This window comes from Chiloscyllium plagiosum, unplaced genomic scaffold (assembly GCF_037043375.1).
Source record: "Chiloscyllium plagiosum isolate Xiang-an unplaced genomic scaffold, Cpla_swu_hap1 HiC_scaffold_6, whole genome shotgun sequence".
Lineage (NCBI taxonomy): Eukaryota > Metazoa > Chordata > Chondrichthyes > Orectolobiformes > Hemiscylliidae > Chiloscyllium > Chiloscyllium plagiosum.
Genome location: NW_028270144.1, coordinates 69,978,172 through 70,003,368, shown reverse-complemented (window position 1 = coordinate 70,003,368; position 25,197 = coordinate 69,978,172). Strand labels below are relative to the sequence as shown.

The window sequence follows — 25,197 nt, the reverse complement described above, 5'->3', positions numbered from 1 at the left end:
CTAGCTATACTGTATGATTTGCTTATTGCTGCTTTACTAATCTTGAGGCATAGACATTTCTACTGTATCTATCAATGCCACATTGTTACTTTTAAAATGTAAATAACTCTTATTAAAACTAATAAATCTTAAATGTTCTAGCCTAGTCCGTGACCACCAGTACAATGTTCAGTGTTGCAATTCATTGCTATTTCTTCCCTGTGAGGAGGCAGTTGTAGAATTGTTCAGATGAACACCTTCATTTGTCCTGATCTTGTTTCTCAAGTCTTTGAAGTGGTGTGAAACAATTTAGAAGTTACTCTGATCTTCCAGCAAAACGATATTTGCAATTCTTGAATGTATTTTCAAGATTGAAATCTTTGTCAGTGACCATCACCAGCTCTGAATTTATGCGCCAGCACTATTATCTATCTCTAACAGTATTCCCATTCTTTTGCTGCTGTAACAATGATCATTGTAGCTGTATATTTTTCTTTTGCTCTTCTTAGTCTTCAGATGCACAACATCTTTCCTACATCTCCATTAAGTTAAAATGAAAACTTTTTAACCATCCCATAACTGAACCTTCATTCTTCACTAGAAACTCAAAAGTGGAATTCTCCCTCATGTGCTTGCTTCATGATTATCTCATTTTCTTCAATGCTTCATCTGCAGTTTGAGGTATTACCTTGATTTTTAATTGTGGTAACCTATTCGTTATGCAGAGTTTTTTTAGAATAGACTGTTCAATACTTAACTTAATTCTGCCCATTCTTGGGTTGTCATGGGCGTTTATTCCACTCGACACTTGGTTTAATTTCTTTGTTTTTGTTATATATTACTGACTTTTAAAGTGTACAATAACTTGTAAATGAGTTTATTTCACATTTTTTTTTGTGAGATGCATTGTATCCTAGGTTTAAGTCAAGATATATTTTTAAAACATTTCTCGTATAACGCTTCCTTTGATTTATAAAGACTTTTTAAGGGTTATTTTCAATTAATAACAGTGTCACTTTTTTAAAAAATTTGCAGCATGGTTGATTGGCTTTCATGGCCATTAGCCCGAAACATAGACAAGTGGATTATTGGCTTATTGAAAGGTTTAGCAGCTGTGAAAAAATTCAGCATTTTGATTGAAGTCACACTTGCAAAAATTGAACAGGTCAGTGTCACCTTATTGGACTGATTCTGAAATTATTTGAAGTAAATTATAAAATATTCATGTCATGGATTATTCAAAATACTTAGTTTTGAATCGAGGTTAAAGTGCCAAAAAATGAAATGTCAATACATTCTTGTAGATCAATGGTTGTTGCTGCAACTAATAGTTTGTAGTTGTGCTGGTAGATTTTTCTTTGCTTTAATTTCACTACTGCTATAATAATTAACATCTAAATTGAAATGCAGCATTTAACATAACCCTGAACATAAATGGTGCACAGTAGTTCCAATCTGTAACAAATCACAAAGGATTAAGGGTGACTGAAAAGCAGAAAAGCAAATTATAAAATACTGGAGTTGGGTTTTTGCTTAATACTCTACCTACTTAATAGTTGCAATTTTGCATCTGGATCAATTTATAAATATATATATTTTGCATTGTGACTTTTTAGTGTTTATTAGCTCCAGCATATCCTGTGTGAGATAGTGTCATTATGTTAAAAGTACTTCCTTGGCTGTGAATCAATTTAGGACCTCCTGTATTATATATGTGCAAGTTGTTTTGTCTGTCTTTAGACCATCCATTGATGTATTTTTTTAAATATTTTCCAGGTTTTCTCCAGATTATTTTATCCAATTGTAAGAGCAGGAGCTCTGGAAGTGTTGAAATACATGCTACTTAGTTTCCAACATTCACCAGAAGCTTTCCACATTGTACGTATAATCCTTCCTCTGGAAAGTGAGAACAGATAGGCAGTATGAAAGTAGTTTTCACCATGAACCAGAACCTTTTGTATCAGCACTATAAACATCTTGTTGATTTTACAATTGTATAAGCATTAATGGCACCATTTTGATAGACACAATAAGTCCTCTAAGTTGCAGTGTGCTCTTGAAATTTGAATCATAAAGGAATCCATGTTAAAACCACACTTCAGATTTTCTGACCTAATCTTGTAACAACTATATTTATACGGTGAGACCAGTTGAGTTTTTGATCAATGGTAACCCCCACGATATTGAAAGTGGTGGAATGAATGTCAAGAGTGGTGGTTAGATTGTCCCAAATTGGAGATGGTCATTGCCTTGTATTGGTTGTGGCATGTGTTGCTTGCGAATTGTCAGCCCAAGCCTGAATATTGTCCAAAATTTGTTACATTTGAACATGGGCTTCATGAGATTGCTGTACTTTTTCAAAACTACAGTTATTTTTCCACCATTGTAACCTCTTTTTGAGGCTTGAAAGTTGTGACAGCTTAGTACTGAGAAAGTTTGGTGGTAAGGAGAGCCTTGAAAGCAAAGGCGTACTGAAATGAAAGCAAAGCTATTAGAATGCTTGTCAGATCTCCACAATGGGTTTACTGTCTTTGAGCTTGTGACCACCTAATTTAAGCTCACAAGCTTGGTGTCCTGAACCCAATTTTGGGGAGCCCTACAGTACAATATATGTAAATACATGTTTAAGATAAAAAAGCAATATACATTCCTGTCTTCAGATTAATTGGGTTCTATGCAGTTCTAGCAGCTGAATAAGTCCCAGGGCTTCAGCGCAAGCTTAGAACAGAAACTAAAGTGATAAGAAGAGGAGCCAGCTAAATATCCTGTGGGAAACTATGTTGTAGGGAACACTGCAATGTTAGATTGATATATTGTCTCTGTCATGAATGACACTAAAACAGGAAAAAAAAATTAACTTTGGTAAGCATGAACTTAGAGTCATACAGCATGGAAGCAGACCCTTTGGTCAAACTTGTCCATGCTGACCAAGTTTGCCAAATTAAACTAGTCCCTAATAGCAGTAGGGAGATTAAAGAACTCACAGGCCAACAGATTTTGGAAAAATCCAGATGTAGCAGGGTTGTTTTTATGGGTGACTTCAACTTTCCCAATATCGATTGGAACCTCCTAAGTGCAGATGGTTTGGATGGAGCCGTTTTTGTCAGGTGTGTCCAGGAGTGTTTTCTTAGTCAGCCCGTCTACATACTGAGTAGGGGAGAGACCATTTTGGATTTGGTGCTCAGCAATGAGCCAAGACAGGTGTCAGATCTTGCGTTAGGAGGACACTTTGGTGACAGTGACCACAATTACCACACATTTACCATAGCATTGGAGAGGGAAAGAAGCAGTTACCAAGGGAAGATATTTAATTGGGGAAAAGGAAATTATGATGCTCTCAGACAGGCATTGGGAAGTACAGATTGGGAGCACAACAGACATGTGGAGACTCTTTAAGGTGCAGTTGTTGTGATGATGTTATGAAACAGGCAAGAAGGAGTAAGATTAAGGAGCCTTGGATGACGAGAGCAAAGGAGCTTCTCGTCAAAAGGAAGAAGGCAGCTTACATAAGGTGGAAGCAAGGATCTAGCACAGCTTTAGAGGATTACAGGCTTACCTACTCAGAAATGGACTGAGGAGAGCCAGGAGGGGCCACGAAAAAGGCTTGGCAGGAAGGATTAGGGAGAACCCAAAGGCATTTTACTCATAAGAGAATGATCAGGGAGAAGTTAGGGCTGATCAGTGATAATGGAGGGAACTTGTGCATGAGTCTGAGCAGATAGAGGAAGTCCTAAATGAGTTTTTTGCTTTGGTTTTCACTAAGGAAAGAGACCTTGTTGTGAATGAGAACTTAGAGGAGCTGGGAAACAGGCTTGAACATATCAAGATTGATGAAGTTGATGTGCTGGAAATTTTGGCAAATACTAAGATTGGTAAGTCCTCAGGGCAAGACCAGATTTATCCCAGGCTGCTCCAGGAAGCGAGAAAGGAGGTTGCTAAGCCGCTGGCAAAGACCTTTGCTTCCTCAATCTCCACAGAAGCCATATCAGAGGATTGGAAGGAGGCAAATGTTGTTTCTCTTTTCAAGAAGAGGAGTAGGGAACTCCATGGCAATTACAGACTAGTCAGTCTTGTGTCTGTGGTCAGCAAGGTTTTGGAAAGAGGGTTAGGATTTATGACTATTTGACAAAGCATTGCATGATTAAAGGCAGTCAGCATGACTTTGTGAGGGGCAGGTCATGCCTCACAATATTGAGTTCTTTGAGCAGGTGACGAGACAGGTCGACAAAGGTTGAGTGGTGGATGCGGGCCTCAGCAAGGCATTTGATAAGGTTCCCTATGGTAGGCTCATTCATAAAGTCAGGAGGTATGGGATACAGGGAGATTTGACTGTCTGGATTCAGAATTGGTTGGCTGACAGAAGGCAGGGAGTGGTTGTAGATGGAATTTATTCTGCCTGGAGGTCAGTGTTGAGTGGTGTCCTGCAGGACTCTGTTCTTGGGCCTCTGCTCTTTGCAGTTTGTATAAATGATTTGGATGAGGAGGTTGAGGGGTGAGTTAGTAAATTTGCAGATGACACAAAGGTTGGAGGTGGCATTGATAGTATCGAGGACTATTGCAGGTTGCAGTGCGACATCAACAGGATGCAGAGCTGGGCTGAGAAGTGGCAGATGGAGTTCACCCTGGATAAATGTGAAGTGATGCATTTTGGAAGGTCGAACGTGAATGCTGAATATAGGATTAATGACAGGATTCTTGGCAGTGTGGAGGAACAGAAGGATCTTGGTGTTCAAGTACATAGATCCCTCAAAGTGGCCATCCAAGTGGATAGGGTTGTTAGGAAAGCATATGGTGTTTTGGCTTTCATTAAGAGGGGGATTGAGTTTGAGCCACGAGGTTTTGCTGCAGCTCCACAAGACCCCGGTGAGACCACACTTGGGATATTGCGTCCAGTTCTGGTTGCCTTCTTATAGGAATGATACACAGGCTTTGGAGAGGGTGCAAAGAAGGTTTACCAGGATGTTGCCTCGTCTGGAGGGCTTGTCTTACAAAGAGAGGTTGACTAACCTCGGACTCTTCTCTCTGGAGAGAAGGAAGAAGAGAGAGGAGACCTGATCGAGGTATATCAGGTAATGAGAGGCATGGACATGGTCAGTAGCTAGAGACATTTCCCAAGGACAAGATTGACCGGCACAAGGGTTCCTAGTTTTAAGATATTAGGAGGAAGGTATAGAGGAGACGTTAGAGGTAGGTTCTTTACACAGAGTTGTGAATGCATAGAATGCGTTGCCAGCGGTGGTGATGGTGGAAGCAGAGTCATTCGGGACATTTAAGCAACTGCTGGACATGCACAAGGATAGCAGTGAGTTGAGGGGTGTATATGTTAGGTTATTTTATTTTAGGTTAGGAATAATCCTCAGCACAGCATCGTGGGCTGAAGGGCCTGTTCTGTGCTGTACGTTTCTATGTTCTGTGTTCAATGTTTGTGTTTGGTACATACCCCGGCAAACCTTTCCTATATATGTACTTGTCCAAATGTCTTTTAAATGGTGTAACTGTACCTGCATCTACCACTTCTTCTGGCACTTCATTCCACATACAAACCACTCTTCGTGTGAAAGAGTTCCTTCTCTGATCGTTTTAAACCTTCCTCCTCTCGCCTTCAAAATATTGCCCCTAGTTTAGAACTCCCCACCCTTGTTGTACAATTTGGCACTAAAACTGGTTCACTTGCTGAGGAAAGAAAACACTCTTTTATAGCAATTCAGAATTGTTTCTGGACGCTACTTTGAAGAGCACCCCTCCTTCCCTTACACACAGACACATGTGCTTGCACCAAAAAAAGTTAGGTTTTGTCAGATCGCTAAGCGTTGTAGGTACAAATTTGCCTCGTCCACAGTAGAACATAGAACATTGCAGTGCAGTACAGGCCCTTCGGCCCTCGATGGTTCCACAGGTCAACGCGATAATCTGAAGCCTATCTATCCTACACTATTCCATTTTCATCCATATGTTTATCCAATTACCACTTAAATGCCCTTAAAGTTGGTGAGTCTACTACAATTGCAGGCAGTGTGTTCCACACCTTTACTATTCTCTGAATAAAGAAACTACCTCTGACATCTTTCCGATATCTATCACCCCTCAATTTATAGCTATGTCCCCTCATACTAGCTATCACCATCTGAGGAAAAGGGCTTTCACTAACCACTGTATCTAATCCTATGGTTAATTTGTGTTCCATCTTATATTAGATGGAAAGAAGCAATGAAATATGTTGCAAGATTATTATGAACCGTTTACTGCAGATTTGACCTATATTTTCTAAGGTTAACTTATTTTCCTATGATAGTGACATGGAAGAATATTGTGAGAGTGTTAAAGCCTTGTCATTGACAAAAAATTTGTCCTAAAATAAGAAATCTTGAAAATAAATAGTAACCTCTGGCTAGAGATTCCACTTTAGGAGAAATTGAAGTCATGGAACATGGATGTCACTGGCTAGACCCAACGTTTGTTTCCCATTCCTTTATTGCTTTTTGATACACTGAGTGCGATTAGAATGGCATTTCTACCAGTGACAAGGATCCTAAATTCCCCAGATGGAATGGTGTGTGACGTGGAGGCGAATTTGCAGGTGATGGTGCATAATCCCCATGTATCTGCTATCCTTGTCCTTCTAGGTGACAGTGCAGTGGCTGTTGAAGGAGGCTTGGTGAGTTTCTGTGCATCTTGCAGATATTGTGCACTTGTTCTCCCGTTGATGTTCCATAAATTCTGAGTGTGTGTTTACTGGCACACAAACAAACAAACTTTAGTAACACTAAACAAAGAATATGCTATGAATTAGTGAAGTTGAGCAATCGATATGGGTGTAATTTTTAAAAAAGCTTATTAAAACCAAGTTCTGGAAATATTTGAGTTGTAATTAATAGAATCATAGAATCCCTACAGTGTGGAAGCAGACTATTCCTCTCATCAAGTCCACACTGACCCTCTGAAGATCAACTAGGCAAATGTGAGGACTGCAAATGCTGGAGATCAGAGTCTAGATTAGAGTGGTGCTGGAAAAGCACAGCAGGTCAGGCAGCATCCGAGGAGCAGGAAAATCAATGTTTCGGGCAAAAGACCTTCATCGTGTGGGAGTTTGACTACTGAAATTGAAAATAGGTTTCATAAAATATGAGCACTTTAATTAATCTCTCTAGTCTACCTCTTAAGTAAATTTGATTTCATTTAAAATAACTAAAAATGTCAGATCTGTTTGCTCTCTTAATTTGTACAGTAGTCTGTTGCTTAGTGAATTCAAAAAATGAAATGTTTCTCATGTTTTTGAATGGAGCTTTTCATGTCCTCGAGGCAAATAAGCTTAATATTTAGTATCTCTGACTCAAATAGGTACAAATATTAGAAACTTGCTGTGCTGTTTGAATTAATCTGTGGACATGGCCAGTTTTCTGAGTAGGATATGCTTTAAGAATCATGTATGACTTTAAAGTTAAACTTCTGCTATGTTGTGTGTTTCAAGAAATGGAAGACTGTCATTTTTTTTTGAGTTTGATTATAAAGCTCAGATCTGTGATGCTGAGAAGTCTATTTTATTTTCAGGAATTTTAATGAGGTTTATAACCTTCAATTGAAGAGGGAATGTTTATCAGATCCCTGCATTTTTTGAAAAAAGGTAAATAAAATAAAAACCTGCTGTGCCCTTACCACATGAGTTTAGTAACACACCGACTAAATAATCCAGAAAAAAATTAATTTGTGTTGAAGAACCACAGACTGGAGGAGGGTAGCTGCGCATCTGAGTTTTCGGAACTCTTGGGTTTGCTTTCTAATCGTGAGTTTAGTTTACAATTTATTTCAATATATTGGCATCAAATGGAGAGAGAGAGCATCAAGTGATTGCCCAGAAATTTATTGAAAGGAAGCCATTAAAACCATACAAGCAAGGGGCCTCTGTGTAAATATAATCATAAATGTTTACGGAGGTTTTGGGGGTTTCTAAGAAACTGGCTGGGGTAGAAAGGAAAGTATAAACTTGAATCGTTTTCTGATGTATATAATTTAAATCTTTCTGAACATTTTGTCGCGTATAATATGATTTTTCTCCCCTTCATAATCTCAGCTGATATAACTGCTGCACAAGGCAAATCCCAGATTGTAATATGCATGATAGATCAAAATTTACTGCTTTCTTAATTTAAAATTAAATGGAAACATAATGATACCAGGTTGCAGATTCTGTTTTAAGAATAAAATGGAAGTTTATTACATAAAGCAAAAAGAAACCAAGCTATTGGCATAGAGAACAGTTTAAAAGATTTCAAATATCAAGCAAAACAAAGATCTATCTATTCCCTGACACACATGCTTTACATTTACTTAAAGTCCAGATTTCTTCCCTGTCAAATCTCTGACAACTATTACTTCTCAGTTCCAGCCCTGTGAGCAGCAAAACCTTATCCCTTGACCATTCACACACCTGTAAGCTTAGACTTCCTTTAATAAACTTCAGAGTTCCAACAGAATACTCCTAGTCAAGAAGTTTTCTTAAACTATATGACTTGCACCGAGGTAATTTATTCCCTTATTTACTCTAACCATCTCCCTGTTTGTGCGACTGGAGGTGAAAAAGCTATACTTTCATCTGACCGCAGTCAGGTCTTCTCCAAACTAAAGTCAGAAGCTTTTAACTACATGTAAAAAAAAATCTTGTTAACCTAGCTTCTGCTTAGCTAATTGCTAATTTTTTTTTCTTGATATAAAAACCCAAACTTCCACTTTTCTTCCAATAGGCCTCTAGTCATCTGCTCTCTTGACACAAGCTGGGTTAAAATCTTGGTTCGCTTGCACAAAGAAAAACTAGCACACGTGCTGCTAGATTGAAATCCAAACTTTCTGAAAAAGATATCTCACGTCTTGTTTAATAAATTCACTAAATCTTGTTTAATAAACATTTTCTTGTTTTAAAGCATATGAGCATATTGTAAATATATTCAGTAAGTAACATCCTCAAAGAACAAATGAAGTTAGGATCTTACAAACCACATTTCACTCTAGGATTTCACTTTGCCAGTATTAATATAAACTGGGATTGTAACAGTTTCTAGTTTTTTTTTGAAGAAAAAGATTTTAAACATTTACAAAAGATTACACAAACTAGATTTGTCTTTAAATTAATAATGTTTAAGTTCTGTTGTCTTTAGACACTGATTTGGCTGATTTTACATGAATTGTGATGTTACATCTGCAGAACCAGGTGAAGCTCAAGGCCACTGATAGGGATTAAGACTTTATTTTGCTGTCCCAGTGAAATAGTATGTAAAAGTTCAGTTACAATTCTTTTAGGTAGTGAAATATAGTTACAACACCGCACACAAGGAGACACATGGGGAATTGTCTGTTGAATAATGAAAACTTGAAAGAACAAATTATCTGACAAACCACTTCCTTGAGTTGAATAGCAAAAATGTAGTTTTTCTATAGTTACTGCCACAAAAGCGGGTCCTTCAACAATAACTCCCTTGTGGGTTAGGCATGATTTTTATTTATTCATTTTGTGGGATGTGGTGTTGCTGGCTTGTCAGCATTTATTGCCCATCCCTAGTTGCCATTGAGGAGATGGTGGGAGCTGCCACCTTGAACCACTGCAATCCACCTGCTGTGGGTTGACCCACGATGCCATTAGAGAGGGAATTTCAGGATTTTGACCCAATGGAAGTGAAGGAATGACAATATATTTCCAAATCAGGATAATGACTGGCTTGGAGCGGAACTTGAAGGTGGTGATGTTCCCATATAGTGCTGCCTTCTTTCTAGATGGAAGTGGCTGTGGTTTGGAAGGCGCAGTCTTTGGATCTTGATGAATTTGTGCAGTACATCTTGTACATAGTACACACTGCTGCTACTGAGAGTTGGTGATGGAGGGAGTGGATGCTTGATTCAGTGCCAATGAAGCAGGCTCCTTTGTCCTGAATGGTGTCAAGCTTCTTGATTGTTATTGGGGCGGCACTCATCTAGACAAGTGTACTACCCATGGAGTAGTTGTCCATCATATTCCTGTCTTGGGTTATGTAGATAGTGCACATGCTTTCAGGAGTCACAAAGTTGAATTACTCACTATTCTTAGCCTCTGACCAGTTCTTGTAGCCACTGCATTTATGTGGTGACTCCAGTTGAGCTTCTGATCAATGGTAGCATTCAGGATGTTGATAGTGAGATATTCAGTGATGGTAACACCTTAGACTGTCTCTTATTGGTGATGGTTATATCCTGGCAATTGTGTGGCATGAATGTTACTTGCCACTTGTCAGCCCAAGTCTGGATATTGTCCAGATCTTGTTGCATTTGGACATTGACTGCTTCAGTGTCTGAAGAGTTGTGAATGGTACAGAACACTGGGCAATCATTGGCAAACATCCCCACTTGGACCTTATTAGAGGGAAGGTCATTGCTGAAGCAGCTGATGATGCTGAGGTCTAGGAGACTTCCCTGAGGAACTCCTGCAGAGATGTCTTGGAACTGCGATGACTGACCTCCAACAATCATGACTATCCTCCTATGTGTCAGGTATGACCCACTGATTCCAGTTTTGCTAGGGCTCCTTGACGTCAAGGGCTGGCACTCTCACCTCACCTCTGGGATTTAGCTCTTTTCCCATGTTTGAACCAAGGCTGTAATGAGGTCAGGAGCTGGGTGGCCTTGGCAGAACCCAAACTGGGCATCACTGAACAGGTTATTGCTGAGAAGGTGCTGCTTGATAGCACTGTTGATACTTTCCATCACTTTGATGATCGAAAGTAGACTGTTGGGGCAGTAATTGGCCGGGTTGGATTTGTCCTGCTTTTTATGTACTCGACATTGTTGGGTACATACCAGTGTTGTAACTGTACTGGAAGAGCTGGCTAGGGGAGTGACAAGTTCTGGAGCACAAGTCTACAGGACTATTGCCAGAATGTTGTCAGGGCCTGTAACCTTTGCAGTATCCAATGCCTCCAACTGTTTTTTGATATCACGTGGAGTGAATTGAATTGGCTGAAGACTGGTATCTGTAATGCTGCAGACCTCTGGAGGAGGCTGAGATGGATCATCTACTTGGCACTTCTGACTGAAGATTGCTGTGAAAGTTTCAGCCTTTTGCACTGGTGTGCTGGGTTCCCCAGTCATTTGAGGATCAGGATATTTGTAAAGCCGCAACCTTCAGTGAGTTGTTTAATCATCCGCCACCATTCCTAACTGGATGTGGTCGGATTGCAGAGCTTAGATCTGATCCGTAGGTTGTGGGATTGCTTGTCTCTGTTTATCACTTGTTGATTATACTGTTTGGCATGCTTGCTGTAGTGTTTGGTGGCTTCACCAGGTGGACACCTTATCTTCAGATATGCTTGGTGCTGCTCCTGGCTTGCCCTCCTGCCCTCTTCTTTGAATCAGAGTTAATTCATGGTTGAGTGAGGGATATGCCTGGCCAAGAGGTTGCAGATTGTGCTGAACTACAATTCTGCTGCTATTGATGGCCCACAGCACCTCATGGCTGCCCAGTCTTGAATTGCTAGATCTGTTCAAAGTCTACCCCATTAACAAGGTGATGTTGCCACGCAATACGATGGAGGTTATTCTCAATATGAAGGTGGGACTTTATCTCCGCAAGGTGGTCACTCTTACAAATACTCTCTTGGACAGATGCTTCTGCAGCTGGCAGATTAGTAAAGATGAGGTCAAGTATGTTTTTCCCTTTTGGTTCCCTCACCACATGCTGCAGACCCAGTCTAGCAGATATGTCCTTTAGGTCCTGACCAGCTTGATCAATAGTACCGCTCCCAAACCACTCTTGGTGGTAGACCTTGTCTCCAGATCCCATGATTTCAAGGTTGAGGACTCCCAGGGCAACTCCTTCCTGACTGCCACTATGCCATCACCTCTACTAGGTCTGTCCTGCCAGTGAGGCAGGACATATCCAGAGATGGTGATGGTGGTATCTGGGACATTGTAATACTCAAGGAATTATACCTTACAATGTCAGGCTGTTGCTTGATTAGTCTGTGAGACAGATCACCTAATTTTGGCTCTAGACCTCAGATGTGAGTGAAGAGGACTTTGCGGGATTGACAGAGTTGTTTCTGATGTTGTCTTTTCCGGTGCCTAGGTCAATGCCAGATGATCTGTTCGGTTTCACTTCTTTGTGACTTTATAGTGTTTGGTATAACTGAATGGCTTGCTAGGCCATTTCTGAGGGTAATAAAGAGTCCGCTGCATTGCTATGGGTTTGGAGTTGCACGTTGGCCAGACCAGCTGAGGATGGCAGATTTCCTTTGCTGAAGAACATTAGTGAACTCGATGATGATTTCATGATCATCAATAGATTCTTAATTCCAGATTTTTTCAAAAAGTTGAATTCAAATCCCACCATCTGCACTGACTGCAATGGTGGGATTTGAACTTCCATTCCCAGAATTGGGTCTCTGGATTAATAGTCAAGTGATAATACCAATAGGCCATCACCTTGCCTATGTAGTGTGTGTGGTGAGAATGACTGCTTTTCACATCAAGGCAAAACTTGATTGTGCGACATCAAGGAACCTCAGTAGCAAAATCTGAAGTCACTGGGTATCTTTGGTGGGGTAAAGCGAAGATGATGATGCAGGTGTTCAGGAGTTGGATCTAGTACAAAGGATTGAATTGATTGAATGTCAGTCATCTCCACATCAAGTCATGGCATGAGCTCCTCACTCTGGATCCAGCTATCTTCATCAATAGCCTTCCTTCCATAAAGATAGAAGTAGGACTGCAGATGTTGGCAGAGTTTTCAGTACCATTTGTGACTCCTGATATTGAAGCATCCTGTATTCATTTGCAGTGAGACTTAGCATTCAGAGTGGGTTGACATGTGGCACTTTACACAGGCAATGGCCATCTCCAAGAGAAAATCTCACCAACTGATTTGATAGTCAGTCGTGTTACCATCAGTGAATCCCTCTAGCTAAATGTTTAATATTAAAAGGACAAATCAAAAGGTTTTTATCTAAATGCTGGTATGCTGGCATCTTGCCATTACACCTCTGCACGTAAATTCTGTGCCTGTGTGCTTCTCCACTTCACCTGCCAAAGGAGGAGTGCTCTAAAAGCTAATGTCAAATAAACCTGTTGGACTATAATCTTGTGTTGTGTGACTTCTGACTGTGTTAATGAATTATGTTTTAGCACAACAGGGAAGGATGACCTAAGTTTTCAAAACTAGAAGCCAAAAGCGGTCTGGCTAGGCATGTGGAATAATATAGCCTTAATAGATTGAACAGAAAATAAAAAGCAGCTTCAAATGCCTGAAGAAATAGCCAAGATAAAATACAGTAGGAGAGAAAGTTACTTTGAAAACTGTAAAATAGAAACAACAACACTAAGAGATTTAATAGATTTTGATGTTAAAAATTTTAGTGAGCTCTGGCCCTTCAGAAAGTGAGTTTGCAAGTTGACACTGAAATAAAAGGAGATGACCGATGAATTGAACAATGTTTTACACCACTATAGACAATAAAAGTGATATCCCAGGAATAGCTATATTTCAGGAAGTGGAAGGGAGGGAGGAATTCTAGTAAATGACCATCACTAGAGAAATGGTATTGAGTAAATTGTTGGGCTTTGAGTTGACAGGTGACTGGATCCTAATGGATATTTCTCGGCTCTTTTTAAAAAAAAAAATGATTAGTGACGTAGTTAATGCATTGCTTTTAAACTTTCCATACTTCTCTAGATTTAGAGAATATTCCACTAAATTGGATTATAGTAAATGTGACTGCTTTATTCAAAAGCAGGAAGATGCAGACCGCTTAAATTAACATCTTCCCTATGACCGATGTTAGAAGCTAGTAACAAAGACATTAGACAGGGCACTTCTAAAAGTTCAGAGTAATCAGGCAGAATCAGCATAGAGTTCTCCTTGGAGAAGTAACATGTATCATACTTGAGATTGCTAGAAGGTATTTGATAATATGCCACACTAAAGATTATTGAGAAATTAATTGTGTAGGGGATAACACATTCTTCTTGGTAGAAGATTGGCTACCAAACAGGAAACACTAAGCATAAATGGGATATTTTCTAGTTGATTTTGTCTTTTTGATTTATTATTGTCATGAATACTGAGATACATTGAAATGTATCGGTTTGTGTGCTAACCAGACAAATCATACCTTACATAAGCACATTAGGGTAACAGAACAGAATGCAGGATATAGAGTTAAGGCTACAAAGAAGGTACAGAGAAAGATCAACTCTAATGTATGAGAGGTCTGTTCATAAGTCTGATAACAGCAGGGAAGAAGCTGTTCTTGAATCAGTTGGTACGTATTTTCAAACTTTTGGACCTTCTGTCCAATGGAAGAGGGTGGCAGAGAGTATAACGGGGTTGGGAGGGGTCTTTGATTATGTTAGCTTAAAAATGTATTGCTGGAAAAGCGCAGCAGGTCAGGCAGCATCAAAGGATTAGGAGAATCGACGTTTCGGGCATAAGCCCTTCTTCAGGAATGAGGAGGGTGTGCCAAGCAGGCTAAGATAAAAGGTAAGGAGGAGGGACTTGGGGGAGGGGAGTTGGGAATACATTAGGTGGAAGGAGGTTAAGGTGAGGGTGATAGGCGGAAGAGGGGGTGTGGGCGGAGAGGTCGGGAAGAAGATTGCAGGTCAAGAAGGCGGTGCTGAGTCTGAGGGTTGGGACTGAGAAAAGGTGGGGGGAGGGGAAATGAGAAAGCTGGCTGAAGAGCTTTAGGGCAGAGAAGATGACCTGGGGGGTGCAGTGAGAGAGGGACTCACTGAGATGCTTGTAGAGGGAGCAGGAGAGCTTCTTCAAGGAAGGCATCCTTGCAAGAGGATTCGCAGTAGGTTGATTATGTTGCTTTCCTGAGGCAGTGAGAATTGTACTGTAGGCCTTACCTTTTTATATTTCACATGAATGATTTGAATGAAGGGATTGTAGCTACCATTGCTAAATTTTAAGGTATCTCAAAGGTGAATAGGAACACAATTTGTGGAGAGGAAATGAGGTTACAAAAGGATATAACTGGGTAATGTAAATAGACACGTGTCATATGAAGTATAATGCAGGCAAAATATGAAATTGTCCATTTTGACGTCTTAATGGTGAGAAGGTGCAGAGAAGATTGTCTCAGTGCATGACTCTCAAAAGGTTAATATTCAGATATAGCAAATAATTAGGAAAGCTAATAGAATCTTGAAATATGTTATGAGGGGATTAAATACAAAAGTAGTAAAGTAATGCTCAAGTTATACAGGGCATTGGTGAGACCAATGTCAGGAGGACAGTGCATAGTATTAGTCTCCTTGTTTAAGAAAGAATGTAATGAGAGAAGGTTGTTGTTTGAGAAACGATTGGACAGGCAAGACTTAGATGTGCTGGAATTTAGAGTCGTAATAGATGACTGGTTTGAAAAATAAGATTTTGAGGTATCTTGACAGGCTGGTTTTGGAAGGAATGCTTCCTCATGGAGAAGTAAGAACAAGGGGTCTCTTGAAGACAGAAATAAGGATAATTTTCTTTGAGCATCTTGAGTCTTTGGAGCTCTGCTTCCACCATCGTTTTGAGAAAGGGAACCTTTGAATACTTAGAGTTTCTTGATGAACAAGGTGAAAGCTTATTGGAAGCACTAATGTGGGGTAATCAGTTCTGTCGTGGACTCATTTGATTGCAGAGCTGGCGAGAGCTTCCAGTTGGCTTATTCCTGATCCTAGTTCCCAATGTCACACCCTCCAGCACTAATGCATAGTATACTATATATAAGGTATACTTTACAACTCACCAAAGTTTGTTCAACAATATCTCCCAAACTCTCAACCTCTACCATCTGGCAGGGCAAGGGTGGGAGATACATTGGCACACTGCCACGTGCAAGATTTCCTTCAGTATTTCACTATTTCCTCATTGTTGAAATCCTGAAACTTCCTAATGTAGCTGTTGGTGTATCTACAATAAATGGATGGCAGTAGTTCAGTAAAGTAGCTAGTTACCTTTTCAAGGGCATTTGGGTATGAGGTCCAAGTGCTGGCTTTGCTGGGAGACTCACATTTGTGAAGTAATAAACTAGCAGCTTTTTATGCATGATTACAAGTCAAAAATGACAAGCAGCTGCTAAATTTCATTTCTGGGTCAGCAATCATGATTCATGGCTAAGTGTTGCTGTGAACTTGTAACCGTTGTCCTGAGCCTTAACTTTAGGCAAATGGCTTCTCTACTGTTGAGGTGCATGTGCGCAGCTTTCCTTAACTTTTGTCAGAACTTGTTTAGCAGTAACCTCCTCACTGATGCTCAGTTGGGTTTGCAAGGGCCAGTCGACTCCTGACCTCATTACACCTTAATTCAAACATGCACATGAGCAGAATTATAGACCTAAGGTGACAGTGGCTGAACATAACATTAAGGAATCCCTACAAAATAGTGAAAGAACTGGAGAAAGCACTCTGCTGGTGGGAGTCACACCTGGTACAAAGGAAAATAGTTTTTGTTGTTGGAGGTCTGACATCTCTGCTTCAAGGCATCTCTGAAGGAGTTCCTCAGGGTAGTGTCCCATGCCCAAATATCTTCAACTACTTAATCAATGATCTTCCCTCCATCATCAGGTCAGAAGTGGGCAGAATGATACATTTTTAGCACCACTCGCGATGACTCCGATACTGATGCAATCCGTGACCAACTACAGCATGACTTGGTTAATATTCAGGTTTGGGCAAACAAGTGCCAAGTAGCATTTGTATTACACAATGCCAGGCAATAACAGTTTCCTTTGAGAGAATCTGGCCATCACCCTTGACATTCAGTAGCATAACCATCACTGAATTCCCCATTTAATAACGTGGGGCTCACCATTGAGCAGTAACAGAACTAGCATGTCCATATAAATACTGTGGCTACAAGAGTTGGTCAGATATTAGGAATCCTGCAGCAAATAACTCACCTTCTGATTTCCTGAGCTACAAGGCAAATAACAGGAGTGCGAGATGGTATTAACTCCACTTGTATGGATGAGTGCAGCTCCAACAACATTCAAGAAGCTTAACACCAAGGACAAAACTGTTCACTTGATTGGCAGCACATTCACAAACTTTCACTTCCTACGTCGTTGATGCTCAGTAGCATCAGAATGTGCTAACTACAAGATGCACTGCAGAAATTTACCAAAGCTCCTTAGGCAGCACCTTCCCCACCCATGGTCACAATGATCCAGAAAGGCAAGGACAGCAAATATGTGGGAACATCACTTGCAAATTCCCCTCGAAGCCACTCACCATCCTGATTTGGGAATAAGTTGTCATTGATTCAGTGTCAACTGGGTCAAAATCCTGTAACTCCTGCCGTAATGGCATTGTGCATCTACCTACAGCAAATGGTTTGCAGCAGTTCTAAAAGGCAGCTCAGCACTATTTTCTCAAAGGCAACAAGGGATGGACAATAAATACTGTTTTTCTGCTTTAAGAAGAGAGGGTAAATGTAGAGCGAGCACCACTGTTGTCAAGTTAACGTCCATGAATTAATTTAATGGATTGTAAGCTTCTGGTATTGGAGTCTTGTCTGCTTAGAAGCTGATAATTTGCAGATACTACATCTGTTACATACGCCTTTCTGTTCGGAATGCACATCTGCCATAATTCTTCGACTTTAACAGTATGCAAGATTTTGAGAAGTGTGCTTATAATTTTCTGTTAGAATCCAGGAGAGTACTTTAATAAAATAAGCCGTGTTATTTCATTTTTATTTATGTAATTTACCAGCTAAAATTATGGAAGCTGTCAGTGGGCTGAATTCTGTGTTGAATGTAGGTGATTCTGTCACGTAAGTAACTGTCATAGTTCTTACTGAAATGAGTTGTAGACATATGGACATACAGATTAGAAGGAAGAGAAAGCCAATGGGCCCTTTGAGCCTGCTCCACCATTCAATAGGATCATGGTTTATCTGATTACTCCACATTCCCATCTACCCTTGATAACCTTTCTCCTCCTTACTTATTAACCAACAACTTTCTGACAACCACCTGATTAACAGCACTTTGAAAGCTAGTGCTTCCAGATAAACCTGTTGGACTATAACCTGGTGTTGTGATTTTTAACTTCGTTCATCCTAGTCCAATACCAGCTCCTCTGAATCATAACTTTCACGTGTGTATTCTGTACCAAATGGACGGTTAATTTATGAAAATAGTTTTGCAATCAAGTATTTTGTTTATCTATGGCTTTGAAACATACTTATAGTCATTCATATCATGTTGTTCCACAGCTTGTCTCTGATATCCCCAAATTAGTTGTGTCACTGTCTAAAGAGGGATCTAACTCTGGTACATGCTGTCTTCAACAATTATCTGAATTGGTGCACTGCATGATCTTTCGATTTTCGGGTTTTCCTGACCTATACGAACCTGTCATAGAAGTACTAAAGGTAAATGGTAAGATTTTGACAATTCATTTTTGTTGAATAACATGGTCAAATAGTATTATCAATGGTAATATTGCAACATTAAAAGCAAAATATTGCATGCTGGAAATCTGAAACAAGTGAGAAAATTCTGGAAATATTTAGCAGGTCTGTCAGGATCTGTAGAAAAAGTGCAACAGCATTAATGTTTCCAGTCTGTGATATTTCATAAGAGGTACTTTTGAAATCAAAATATTTAATACAACCAAACATTTTAGGTATGCAGTTATTTAAATCTTTAAGGTTTCTTTACTGTGACCAGTATTATGTCTGTCAATATGCCACACTTAAAATGCATCTTTTCTAGCTGTATCTTGATTAATGGTGCATCGGTCTCCTCTGTCTAAGGCCGACAATCACAATAATATTTTGTCCAAGAAATTAGATTGGTTAATTACAGGAAGTGACATCTGCTGTCTAAGCCAGCAGATGGTATGAGTTTACTGTATTCAATTATCTAATTTCCTCTTTGTGCCTGTCTACTATTACCCTTGACTTATTGTAGGTCAAAACTCTTCCCAGCTCATCTCTGAACGTAATTATTGATCCACCCTCCATTTCTCTCTGAGAAAGAGAATTCCAAAGAGTAATGAAATTCTGAGACTAGGAATCCATCTCTGCCTTAACTGAAAAGCGCCTTTGTTTTTAAACTATATTCCTAGCTCTGTATCCACTCGTCAATCCCAGAATTGATTATTACTAGGGACTTTGTTCAATATTTATCCAATTTTACTGCAATCTCATTGTCTTTTGTTACTGGACAGGATGTGGCTAAATGTTTTCTTAAATATCGGTTTTCCGTTTGTGAAATTTGTTTTTAAAACAGGGAGGTTTGACTTCTCTGGAGTAAGCTGCCATAGTTTTAAATAGCAGTTTCAATGAGATTGACTTTGTTTCATTGCCAGATAATTGCTGAGAATCTATAGTTGTATTGGAAGTGGAATACTGCAAAAGATTTGCCTTGAATAAAATCATATGATTTTGTGCATCTCTTCAATGTAACAAGATAAAATGTATGCCTCTGTTTTAGGTCTTTCCAATTCCAAATGAGGAGAAAATAAAGTATCTGCTCAATCAAAATGCTTGGACATCACAGAAGAATGCATTGGGACCTTTGTATCCAAGACTTGCAACCAAATCAGAGACTGGAAGAGTAGGGCTGGCCAACCTAGGCAATACCTGTTACATGAACAGTGTCATTCAGGCCCTTTTCATGGCTTCTGAGTAGGTATCTGAAGCACCTGCGACATAGATAACTTTGACTGAATGTTATTTCTAATGATGACCATTAGTATGCTTTAGGTGTTTAAATTACACATGCAGATGCATAAGAAATTTGGGTGTTAGGCCACATTTGGAAAACAATCCTGTGCACCAACAGATTTCTCCCATGCCACCTGCAAAAAACCTTCAGTTCAGAAGTTGAAGCAATCTGGACGTAACAATTTGCACTTCAGTGCTATCTAGTTGCAGATTGCCCATTCTGAAAGAGATATGTTTTAAATGAGGCAGGTCATGCTCTGCTTCCTTTTCCACCATGCTTGAGCCCTCGATTAAAAGATTCAGTAAAGCATTTGAAAGTTTGTTCCCAAGTGGTGGTAAGTGAGCCTCTTCTGGGACTTGAACTTCTGTTTGTTTGGACTATATACAACAACATGTTTCTTTATGCTTTTTATACCCATTCATTTAATTCTAAACTGCTGCTGTGGTTGTACTCTGGAGAAGCATGGCAAATAATGCATGTATGAAGTTCCAAAATCAGTAATCAAGTAGTGACATACAAGTGGAATCTGTCAAGTTTGTTGAGGTAAAATTTGTTTTTTTTTGTCATTGAAAGAAGATGTTTAATGTACATTTCAGCAAATGTCACCAAGCAGTCTCTATGCTATAGTGTCCAACTTAGCAGATGGGTAATTTTTTTCAAAATCAAAAAGTAGTTTGCTATAATATCCTTAAAATGTTTGATCAATACACTTCCATCCTCCTTTATGCTGACATAACCATGATTGGAATTAAAAAGTAATTAATTGGGTGTTTCTGAAGGAATAAGACATTACATAAAGTATTTTTCAGAAATTATTTCACCATTTCTGTTTTGCTGTCATTAGATTAACCTCAATTTGAAAAGTTTTCTTGTAAGCGAAGTAGTTTACCAACAGTGCTGATAGTTGTGTGACATTCTTTAATATGTATTTGCAATATAGAGAGATATTTATTTATACTATTACAGTTTGCTTCTCCTATATTTACCTTCTGTGATGATGAAATATTTGGGTAGAGTTGATCAACTTTTTAAGACTGTTCACTGGCAAAAAACAGAAGTCATCCTGTTTGGCTGACCAGGAGGGCAGAGAACAATGCAAGCTTGCAGGTTAACTGTCTGCTTTAGCATCAAACAGTGACCATGGAGGGGTAAGAAATTAGTGGTGAGGATCTAGAGTTTGTGATGGGAAGCTGAAGATGATACTTTTAGCCTTTCTGGTATCAAACTAGAGGAAAACTGATCTCGTCCAAGACTGGATACTGACCAGCAGTTTGAATCATGAATAGTAGATGGCTTACTGAAACAGTGCAGAGGAAGAGCTGTGTCATGATTGTATGCATGGAAAATTTGATGTTGCCATGGGGTTGCATTTGGGGTCTCCATATATAATGGGTAAGAAGAAAAGTCATTGCTTTGGTCAGTGTAGCTGAGATTGGATAGAAATGAATGAAACCAAGCAAGGGGTGAGAAGGTTAGTAGAGGCCTTGGGGAAGAATTGTGCGATATAACTGGTTGGAGAAAGAGGGGCGATTGTGTGTCATAATTGCTCATTTCACTTGTTACTTTGATAGGGCGGTTTGTGTTGTGAAGAGATTTATATGTTGTTTAAGTCAACATGAACATGAGCATAGAATAGAGGGGTACCAATGCATTCAGAAACTTTCAAGAGGAAAGGAAGGTTGGAAGAGCAGCAGTTTCACCAATGGTGAGATTGGGTTCATGATATTGATTTTATAAAGGAAAGTTAATTATTTACAATGTCTGAACACTTCTAAGTCAGGAAGAAGTGTTAAGTGGTCCTCTGTTTAGTAGGAATAGGATTAAGAGTGCAGGAGATGGGCTTCTAAGAAGGAATAAATGAAACAAGATATATAAGCTTAGCTGTGGAAAATACAGAGTATATGATGGGAGAGGTTAAGAGGTTGATTAAATCGGGATTTAGGGCAAAGTGAGTTGAGATGGAAATGGAAAACAGTGAGGATGAGGATAAACTCATAGGATGAATGGTGGAGAGGACAAAGGATGTGTCTATAAAAATTAAGATTTTAAGAGAGGGAGTGCAGTATCCGAAGATGAGATGTCCAAAGGAAATTGAGGTGCTGGAGGAGGGCTGAGGGAGGAAATTGGGATAATTTTGGTGATTAATTGTAGAAGTGTGAAATGATTAGTGCTTTGAAATGCAACAAGATATGATTGTCGTTTTGTATGAATTCCAAAAGATGCAGACACAGCTAGTAAATGGAAAAGTTAATAGAATGCTATCACTTCTTTTAAAGAGACTTGAATGCAAAAGTTGGGAGGTTATGTTTCATTTGTAAAAGTCATGAGTGAGACTTGATCTGGAGTACTGTCCTATTGACCGCCTTTATTTAGGAAAGGATATAAATGTGTTTTAAGTAATTTAGAGAAGGTTCTGGAATGGGCTAATTGTCTTGTGAGGGAAGGTTTATTATGCTTGGCTTATGTCCGTTAGAGTTGACAGAACAAGAGGAAATTTCATTGAAGCATAGAAGACATTTAGAGGTCTGACAGGCTGGTTGTGGAGAGAATGTTTTCTCTTGTGGGAAAATCTCAAACAACAGGTTGTTGTTTAAAAATTATGGGTCAAAAAAAAAGGGTCATTGGCCTTTGGAAGAAAATGTTCTCTTCCTGAATAGTTTTTTTAAATTTTTAAGATAGAACTTGAAAGATTGTTGATATCCAAGAGAGTAAAAGGGCATCAGTGGTAGCCAGGAATATGGATTTGTGGTTCACGGGATCAAATAGCTGACTCCTGTTCAATGTTTGTGATTATAACACAAAAGGATGCATTTAGCTTGAAGTATCTGTGGCAACTCTACACAAGGTAAATTCACCCCTTGCTACTCTGTGTAATACTGAAATTTATTTTCCTCTTCAGGTAATGATCCAATTCCCTTTTGAAAGTCACCGTTGAAACTTTCTCCATCATACTCTCAAGCAGTATCCAGTCAGTACACAAAAATAGTCATTGCTGCTTATTTGCTAATCACCTTAAGATGCTATCCTCTGGTTCTCTATCTTTTCAGCACTGGGAACTGTTTCTTTTCATCTACTGTCCAAATTCCTGATGGTTGTGTATACCTCCAACAAATATCTTTATTTTCTCTTGCCCAAGAAGTAACCCAAGTTTCTCCAATCTATGTATAACTGAAGTTTCTTATGACTAGAGTTATACTTCTGAATCTTTTCTGCACCTTCTTTAATGTAATTGCTTTCTTCCTAAAGTGAGCCTCCCAGAGCTGTGCAGTACTCAAGGTGAGGCTAAACCTATGTTACATTCAAGTTTATCCTAACTTCTTATTTTATGGTCCCAGCCATCTCTTTACCATGGATGTCCAATATTTTTGTCTGCATACTCAGCAAGTCTGAGGGCTGTTTGGTTCACTTTACAACGAAGAAATAATCAGTTTCTTTCTGCCACAACACTCTTCCATCTGGCTGAACTTTATTATAGAGTCTTGAGTCATGCAGTACAGAAACAGCCCCTTTGGTCCAACCAGTCCATTCCACACTAAACTTGTTCACCTGCCTGCTCCTGGCTCACATCCCTCCAAACCTTTCCAATTCATGTACTTATCTAAATGTCTTTTAAACATTGTAACTGTATCTACTCCGCACTTCATCAGGAAGTTCATTCCACACGCAAACCACCCCATGTGTATAAAAACAATTGCCCCCATGTCTTTTTTAAATCTTTCTGCTTTCACCTTAAAAATATGCCCCCTGTCTTGAAATCACCCCCCCCCCCCGCTAGGAAAAAGACAACCACCATTAACTCTATATATGCCCCTCGTTATTTTAAAATCTTCTATAAGGTTGCCCCTCAACCTACTATGTTCCAGTGAAAAAAGACCCAACTTATCCAGCCTTTCTTTATAACTCAAAACCTTCCATGTGCACAATTTCCTCTTTAACTAGCCTCACTTACTCCAAATAAACGATATTGCTATCAGTGCCTGCATGGAGTCTATTCTTGCCCTCCTTAGTTTATGTAGGTGAAAAGTTACAGGCTTGAGACATGAATTCTGTTTCTCTTTGCATGGATTGCACAATAATTACAGATGGTAGCCATTTGGCCCATTATGTCTGTCCCAGCTGTCCCAATGAGTATTTCGCTTGATATCATTTTCTTGTCATCTCCTAGTAATTCTGCATGTGGTCTGCTTAATTTGTTAAGTGTTTCCTGCATTTTTCTGTTTTATCATAACTTTCTTGCTTTGTTACTGCAGACCCCCTATTTATTAAAGAAAACATAATCCTGTATGTTTGTTAACTGCTCTCTTAATCCTTCAGTGAATGATGCATATATACCTGCACTCCACTGTGCTCCTACACCTATTTTAGAATTGTACTTTCTACTTTGTATTGCCTCTCCTGTTCTGCATAAAAAATGAATTGCTTGACACTTCTCTGCATTGTTCTATCTGCATGTGACTTGCCCATTTCCTTTTGAAGTTTAATACTGTTCTCTTCACTGTTTGCAATACTTCCAAGTTTAGCATCATTGGCAGATTTTGAATTTGTGCCCGAGGTACTAAAGTCTAAGGTGCTAATAAATTTATATCAAAAATCAGAAGTGTCCTATCAGTGACCCCTCGGAAACCCCAGTTTAGACATTCCTTCAGTCCAAAAAATGCTTGCTTCTCATCGTTCTGATATCAATCATCCAATTTCATATCAGTTTGGCCAGTTTTTTTAATTCTATGGACTTCACCTTTGCTTAGAAGTCTATAGTGCATCATTTTCGCAAATGACTTGGAAATCCAGATATGCTACATCAACCACATTACCCTCACATAACAGTATACCTTTATTCCCTGCTTGTTCGTAGGTCTGTCTACATGCCTCTGAAACATTGCTATCATTTTTGCTTCTGTCCCTTGTTAGTGCATCTACAAATTTGAGCAAGTTAGTTAAGCATAATGTGCTCTGAGCAAATCTGTTTTCACTTTCTTTAATTGACCTACGTTTCCCAAATCCTTATTAATTCTGTCTTAAATTATTGTTCATAACAACTTCCCTATCAGTGAGGTTAAACTGGGGAGGTAATAGGTCAGTGTTAGGATGCCTCCTGTTCTTGATATATATTAACACCTTAGACTTGACGAGACTTATTAATCCAGTGACCCAGGTAATGTTCTGCAGACTGAGTTTGAATCCTGCCTTGACAAATGGTGGAGTTTGAATTAAAGAAATTCTGGAATCTAATGATGATTGTGAAACCATTGTTAATTATAGCGCAAAAAAATCACATTTGATTCACCTGATGCCTTTTAGGGAAGGAAATTGCCATCCTCTCCTGGTCTGGCCTATATGTGACTCTAGACCAACAGCAGTGAGGTTGACTCATAACTTTCCTCTGGGGAATTAGGGATCAGCAAAAATGCATCTTGTAAATTATGCTTACATCTTGTAAATGAATAAGGAGAAAAAAGAAGACTGATTTGGCTTGTGGTTGCTCTGGCTTATCCTCACTTTTTTTTAAATTTTAAGGTGAAGTCTTGCAATTCTCCAATCCTAT

General features: G+C 39.2%; 1 protein-coding gene across 2 annotated transcripts in view; it reads left to right on the top strand.

Annotated features, from left to right (window-relative positions):
* The window catches only part of LOC122550628 (ubiquitin carboxyl-terminal hydrolase 35-like), a 113,921-nt gene that overhangs the window by 33,636 nt on the left and 55,088 nt on the right, over positions 1 to 25,197 (top strand). For both annotated transcript variants that reach the window (XM_043691674.2, XM_087988086.1), the window contains 4 exons: positions 1,015 to 1,144; positions 1,756 to 1,857; positions 18,197 to 18,355; positions 19,422 to 19,615. In XM_043691674.2, the coding sequence (XP_043547609.2) occupies positions 1,015 to 1,144; positions 1,756 to 1,857; positions 18,197 to 18,355; positions 19,422 to 19,615 (585 nt within the window). The remainder of the gene's footprint in view (positions 1 to 1,014; positions 1,145 to 1,755; positions 1,858 to 18,196; positions 18,356 to 19,421; positions 19,616 to 25,197) is intronic.